The 8,015-nt window shown below is 38.7% G+C and overlaps 1 protein-coding gene across 1 annotated transcript; it reads right to left on the reverse strand.

Moving 5' to 3' along the window:
* Window positions 1–2,458: 2,458 nt before the first annotated feature.
* On the reverse strand, window positions 2,459–3,900 carry LOC142494425 (uncharacterized). The gene is made up of 2 exons (XM_075598953.1): window positions 3,827–3,900; window positions 2,459–3,463 (listed from the first exon to the last, which is right to left on the reverse strand). Exons 1-2 carry the CDS (start codon window positions 3,873–3,875, stop codon window positions 2,466–2,468), a joined length of 1,047 nt encoding a protein of 348 aa, XP_075455068.1. The 5' UTR covers window positions 3,876–3,900; the 3' UTR covers window positions 2,459–2,465.
* Window positions 3,901–8,015: the final 4,115 nt, after the last annotated feature.

Genomic DNA, 8,015 nt, shown 5'->3' on the forward strand with positions numbered 1-8,015 from the left:
ATAGGAAAGTACGTATATTTATTCCGTCAGCAATGTGTACTACTCTTTCAGGTCCTACTATATTGTATTAGGAAACAATTTGTTTGTGATCGCTACATGTTATGCAGTCTGCAATGTTACGCTGTATCCACGCATTGAAAGTGAAAATGGTGGTTACAAAAAAAAAAAAAATTTAAACGCAGAGTCAACGCATAACGATTGTTATATTTACCATTCTTCTAGAATTAACTCTTCGCCTGGCTGCAACTGGTCGCTCCAGAAATGCAAGCCATTTTCATCCACGCTTAACCCAACCGCTAAATCCAGTATGGCACATATCTCCTCCAGGATGCGCTCATAGGAATCGCCACTGCTTTCTTCAAATAATTGGTCGGGAGGTAGGTTCATTTCTTCCGGTTCCCATTCCAATGCAATTTCAGCTGAAAGGCTTGGTACATAATCATAGTACTTTTGTTCTTGTACAATGTGGGTTTCAGGAATGGAGGCTGCAGATATTGCAGCACGTATCGATTCAAACGGATCAGTAGTAGCGGATACATTGCTATTGCCATTAGGAATAAATATGCCTTTCACGACAATATAAGTGCCGTCTTTCAGGATAAATTGTTTTTCCGGGGCAATCTTCCAGAAACCATAGGTGTGTTGTAGCTTATCCTGGTCACGTTCAAAAAAGTCATTACTTGATAAAGTGAATCTTATTGAGGAATTAAAATTCCGTGCATGCTTACGGTCTTGGTAATAAGGATATTTTGCTCGAATGAAATCATCGATTTGGCGTGTGCTTGCTTTCTGTCCGCGACTGTTCAAGATGGCTTCACAGATCATGTACTTATACCCTAAAAGGGGATTAATATTGTTAACGAATTCATCAGCCATGTCTGAGTAGCACAAAAGCTGTGTGCAGGTCTGTGTTATTTGCTCATCAAAATGAATGTGCTGAATGGCTAACAAACTCCTGTTTTTCCTTGTCAAGGTCAACTACTTTGACTCCTTATTTCAAACGCCAATTGGATTTGTTTGTCTAATTGGGTTAACAGTTGTGGTTCGTGATATGGGACTGTGGGAGAAACATTTCTCCTTCTTTTATCTCGTTTGTGAAAAACATCCCTAGACTGTGAATGCGTTCACATAGTGTTTTTTTGAAAACTAACAAAGACCAGTGTGTGAAAATATTTCTTAGCCAGGCATATCAGTAAAAACACACCTGCAAAAAGAAATGTTTTTTCCCCGCTTACATTTCTGTGTGTATGTGAAAGTCTGGTTAACTCCCTGTCTGCATGAGTTTAAATACGTGTGTATATATATATATATATATATATATATATATATATATATATATATATATATATATATATATATATATATAAATATATCTCTTATAAAAATATATATATATTTATATATAATATTTTATTTTTTTTTATATTGCAGGAGTACACACAACATTGATGGCATTAAGTATACCTTGTATGAAACCTATTTAAATGGTGAGAAACATGATTGAATTAAGTAATAAACATTTGTTTAAGCACAATACTGTTAGAGTCTCATACTTAGGATATTTCTCAAACATTAGGCCTGTATTATTAAAATAGTGTGCTTTCACAAGGAAGCATGAAGTGTATTAGTTTGTGTATACCAGTTTATATAGTACTATATATATATATATATATATATATATATATATATATATATATATATATATATATATATATATATATATACACACATATATACACATATATATACACATATATATATATACACATATATATACACATATATATACACATATATATACACATATATATACACATATATATACACATATATATACACATATATATACACATATATATACACATATATATACACATATATATACACATATATATACACACTCACACACTCACACACTCACACACTCACACACTCACACTCACACTCACTCAGTGTGTGTGTGTGTGTGTGTGTGTGTGTGTGTGTATATATATTATTATACATTCTGAGATGTTATAGAAACGAACACACAACTGATTAAAGGACAAAATTACAATGGCCAAGCAAGGCAAAGGTAAGTAATAATTTACACATAATCCTGCTGTACACGTACAAGAAAGATGTTTGCACTTACTTAGGTGTTTTAATAATTGCATGTGACTAATATGCATATGCAATTCTTACATCAATTAACACACCCAAATGCAATGTTTTGCTGCAAAGTCAATGGCAGCTTCTCTAAACTTAGCAACTGGCTCCTGGTGGACCATTACTGAACAGACGATTACAACATAAATATTTATAACACAATTAATTATGAGTGTTAACATTTCCAAAACTTCACGTGTACAAGAACATAGTTGAAAGTTTGGAAACAACACAGTCTTCAGCATACATACAATAGTAATTAGATAATCTGAAGTCAACAAAACAAGGCCAAAGACATATTTTCTGAATTATAACATTTATTTTTTTTGTTCCTTTTGCGAGCGAGTAACAGGCCTGCTTGTTGTCTCTTGAATTTTCCTTTTTCTTTTGCCACCAACTTTAGGCACAACAGAGCCACTTTGAGTGGCCTCTGGCACTTCACGGGCAGGGCTTGTGGCCAGTGACTGTTCACCTACGGGGCTTGTGGCCAGTGACTCACCTACAGGGCTTTTGGCCAGTGACTCACCTACAGGGCTTTTGGGCAGTGATTCACCTACAGGGCTTTTGGGCAGCGATTCACCTACAGGGCTTTTGGGCAGCGATTCACCTACAGGGCTTTTGGGCAGCGACTCACCTACAGGGCTTTTGGGTAGTGACTGTTCACGGACAGGGCTTGTGCCCAGTGACACATGTGAGCAAGTTGGTAGACACTGCACAAGTGATGGTTGGTCTGTTTCATGTGTGTCTTGTTTTGTTTTTGTCGCCTCCTTTGTAGGTGTCTGCTGCTGAATTTGTACAGATGGCAGCGGTAGGATGTCATCAGGAACCTGCACAGCAATGTCTGCTACTTGACCGGTAACATTTGGGCCTGGTGAATGAATATCAGATGAATGTGGTGAAAACTGACCTGCATGAACAGATCCTGGCTGGGAGGTGTTGAATTGTGGTACATTAGTCATTCTCCAGTAATTAGCTTGTGTTTGCTGAACAACTAATGCTTCGAATGAGGTGTTGATTTTTTGCAACTGTTTAGGCACTTCAATGAAGACTCTGTGGAGATGTGCCAATTGTGATACTGTTTCTTCCTGCAGTCCAATCATCCTTTCCAGCACTGTCATCATGTCTGAATGGCGACGATTTTCTGCGTCCACTATTTTTCCCTCTGAAGCTACAATTGCATCGTATGTGGAAGTTGATGGACGATTTGGCGGTACAACAGTTTCTATTGGCACCTCTTCATGGTCACATGATTGTATTTCAGTCTCTTCTGTGGCGTCATCCTCATCATACTCATCATCCTCATCACCATGATGTTCTAAAAAGAAATGTACACATTATTAAATGGCATGTTAATGTATGCTGTGTTACTATGTAATTGTACTGTGTCCTAAGTAACACCTAACATGTTAGCATACGTTTTATAACCTCATTAAAAACTACCTTGACTTACGAATAATGTTTGGACTCAGTATGAAATATGAATGAATGAAAAGTTGCTCTAAACTCAGAAGTCCTACATGATAATTAACATCACTAACACAATACATGTTGCCTTACACTTAATTTTCACTGACACTAAGTAATCCTATTTAAAGAAGATGTGCAAAACAAATAATGCACATGACAACATAACATATAGAAGAGCACATATTATATGGCCAGCAAATGATACACTCACCTTCTAGTAGTGTTGAGCTGGCTGACCCAGGTGAAGACACTTGTTCCATCTCAGGTGACACATGTCCTCCAGGGGCAACTATATATAACAATAACATAAGTTTTACATTTACATGTGTAAATATTGAACAAACACTTATTGTATGTTCTGTATTTATGATTAACTAACAACATCAGTTCCTTAACCGAAAATGTGTGTGAAAGTGAACATAAATAGTTGTAATAACACTGTACATGCCTGTGTACTTAGAATTTTTGAGTTCCCTAACATACAACATACTATGTTTCTGCAGTAATGCGTGAGGATAAATAGATTAAATGAGTACATAAAAATCATATGTTGTGTAGTGATATCAGTATCATAATGTACATAACTATCATGAGATGACCATTCACAATGGTTATCATGAAGGTGGTCATATTGCAAAAAGTGTTGTTTTTGGTAGAGGATATGTGTGGTACATTAATCGAAGATGTGGCACACCTGAATGTGGCTGTGACTCAACAAGACAACACATGCAGTGTGTGATAATGTGTCTTTGATAGTAGTTCAACTATAGATATGAGTGAACTAATGTGTGACGTACGCTTTGATAAGTAATGAGTTGTTGGGGCATTTAGTAGCTAGAGTTAAGCTTTCAAATGAGTGTGATTAACTTCAGTTGTGCTATTCAGGTTGTAAGAAAGGTATTCCCTTCCCCAAAAAGCCTAATCAGCCACACCTTTCAATGACTTGAAACAGGTGCAAATGGTGTGAACTAAGTTGACCGTGAAATGAGGCTGTAATTAGTGTGTGTGCTGAACCCCACCCCCTCTGTTGAAGTGTATGCTGTGATGAGATATTAATTGCAGCTGCTTTAACACAATGGTAGATGAGCTAAGTAGTCATCTGCAGTGTTTAAGTTATGAAAACAATGACATAACATATGATACGTGTGCCTCATTATGCTGTCTGTATATGACATAAAGCAAAAATGGACCTTTTCATAAGCAACTATAGATGTGTTAGTGCCAGTGATGTTTGTAGGCCGTTACATGCAATTTCTTTGATGCATGCTTAAAATAGGCAGTAATGTCATGTTTGTCGGAGTAAAATCAATAAAATACACAATAATATGATACATATTTCTGTTCTGTACCTGTAGCTACTAATAATTTCTCATGAACATGTGTTACACATGTGTACTACCCTGTTGTTCCCCATCTTCGCCCACCATCAATTGCTTCCACTGCAGCTATGCATTTTGGGAATTCACATGTAAATGAGCACGCAATGGCACGTGCTATATTAGTTACTGCTTTTAGTAGGACTACTACATATATGTCTATTTTGAGATATATATATACAGAATCAGACATATACATATATAGATGCAGGTATGCTTATATTGTGAAGACAGTATAAAAAGCAGTGTAAATATGCAAAATAACTGTAAGCAACGACACGCCTAGTACAGTAATATTTATCACCTGCTGGAAATTGTGACGGATAAATTCCAATGTCACGGTCACCAGCCAAGCCTTCCACGACGACGGTAAGTAATTTTGGCCGAAGCAGCTCCTCCAATGGAGTCAATATGAGACGTTGTGGTGTGGGCCCACCTCCAGTGCCAGTAGCATGCACGCGTTGGTCTTGTATTTTCTTTTTCAATTTGGACCTAATATCATCAAATCTTTTCCGACAATGATACTTGTCCCTGACACTATTCCCACAGGCATTGACACCAATGACTATTGTGTCCCACATTTCTTTTTTGCTTGCTGCACTTGTCCGCCCTTGAAAAACATATAAAAGATATGAGGTAAATTAATAATAATATAAGCACCAGTTTCCTACACTGCTAGCTGTTCCAAGAGATAGCAAACATGCTGTTTTATGTGTAATATGTGCAGCACATGAGCATTCACTACTAAACCTATACATGTAAGCAAGGTTGCATTCATATTGTATGCAGTTCTGGCAAATTGACCGGCTGTGTTTATTTGTCCTTGTAAGGCATGATAAAAAGCTGTGTTTCCACACTAATGAACATAGAAAGATATTGTGTACCCATATTTGCATATGAACAAAACTCAGATGACCTAGGATCACATGTATTTGAATAATAAATGTAAAGTTACACTTACCTACTAAATGTCCATAGAGACTGTCATAGTGCTCCAGAATGCCAGTGACAAGAGCCCTATTTTCCTGGTCATTGAAGCGAGGATTACGTGGCTTCTCCACACGTTTTTTCCGAGCAGGTTTAGGGTCAGAGCTTGGCTGGTGCTGACTGGACTCTCCTTCTTCCAATGGAAGAGCCTCCAAAAGCTGGCCACCAGCAAGCACGCCACCACCAGACACCCCATCAGCAACTGCGCCACCAGCAGCACTCCCAGCACCAGCACTCCCACTCCTAGCACCAGCACTCCCACTCCTAGCACCAGCACTCACACTCCTAGCACCAGCACTCACACTCCTAGCACCAGCACTCCCAGCACCAGCACTCCCACTCACAGCAACAGCACTCCCACTCCCAGCACCAGCACTCCCACTCACAGCAACAGCACTCCCACTCCCAACAACAGCACTCCCACTCCCAACAACAGCACTCCCACTCCCAGCAACACCACTCGCAGCACCAGCACTCCCACTCCCAACAACAGCACTCCCACTCCCAGCAACACCACTCGGTGCACCAGCAACATCACTCCCCTGAACAGAACGTTCACTCCGACGCGTACTCGCACGAGTAGCACTCCCACTCCCACCAGCATCACTCTTCCCACGCTTTGCGGGCATACTTCCAGCACTCACAAAAAACAGACAAGAAATGTACAGGCAATCACACGACCCACTTCCACATATAAAACAAGACAAAGATGTAAACAAAACAACAAAGGACAAAGCTCACCCAATACACAACAAGTCTCTCAGTCAATATGCAAATCTTCAATCGTCCAGCTCTGTGCGTCTCTCTCTCTCTCTCACTCCCAACAACACAGAGAATGATTAGCAGTACACGTTGCCTTTAAATATGGCGCGCAATCAAAAACATGCTTGTTTCGCCTGATTCAGCAAGATTTGTGATTGTGCAACCTAACAGCACCCCGCCACGCACGCCGATACACCTGTGTGTGATCGGCTCATCATCGTGAGAGTGGGCGGATTTGTTTTCTGGTTGATTTTGAATGTATTCGGCACTTACTGCATACGGAGAGGGAAAAACGCCAATAACATGACTAATCGATAAGCTTGCCGATTTCACATAATCGTCGCTTACTGCATGAGGCCCAATATCTCCTAATACAGGATCATTCTTGACAATATGCCAATGTTTGTGTATTATACTTGATATTTTTTCAGACTGTCTATTATAATTAGTACAAAATGAAAATTCAAAGTTCTTATTGGGTACTATTTGTTTTTTGTTATACAATAGATATTTTCTGTCTATACTCTCTGCTTTTATGAGAGCATCTTTAATGATCCTATCATCATAGTTTTTTTCTCTAAACCTGTCCTGGAGAAAGGCAGACTGTTTGTGGAATTTATTGTCATCTGAACAGTTTCTTCTAATCCGCCTTATTTGCCCATATGGGATGTTATGTAACCAGTTTGTAAAGGAACTTCCATCTTACCTAAAAGATACTACTGACATCTTACGTATCTTAGATAATCAAATGTTGGAAAATGGATGGTTTCTGGTTACCTGTGATATCACCTCACTATACACGTGCATAAATCATAGGGACGGACATGAAGCAGTTGATAGAGCATTAGCCAAAGATCCGGAGATGCCTAATGAACAGGCTAATTTTATTTTAGATGGCATAAAGTTCATTTTGGAACACAACTACTTCATGTTCGAGGGGATCTATTATCTACAAAAACGCGGTACTGCCATGGGCACAAAATTTGCACCTAGCTACGCAAACCTGCTTATGGGAGCATGGGAAGAGGACCATATATGGTCTGTTGCGGAGCTGGGTGTGAATTTGTGCCTATGGCGTAGATATATAGATGATATCATATTCATATGGAAGGGAGATGAAAAGAGTCTTATCCAATTCATAGAATACCTCAATGATAATGTACTGAATCTACAATTTAATTGTGAATATAGCCAACAAAAGGTTAATTTCTTAGATTTAGAAATTTACATTGAGGATGGACAGATAAAAACACAGACCTTTTTCAAAGGCGTAGA

Source organism: Ascaphus truei, chromosome 5 (genome assembly GCF_040206685.1).
Source record: "Ascaphus truei isolate aAscTru1 chromosome 5, aAscTru1.hap1, whole genome shotgun sequence".
Classification (NCBI taxonomy): domain Eukaryota; kingdom Metazoa; phylum Chordata; class Amphibia; order Anura; family Ascaphidae; genus Ascaphus; species Ascaphus truei.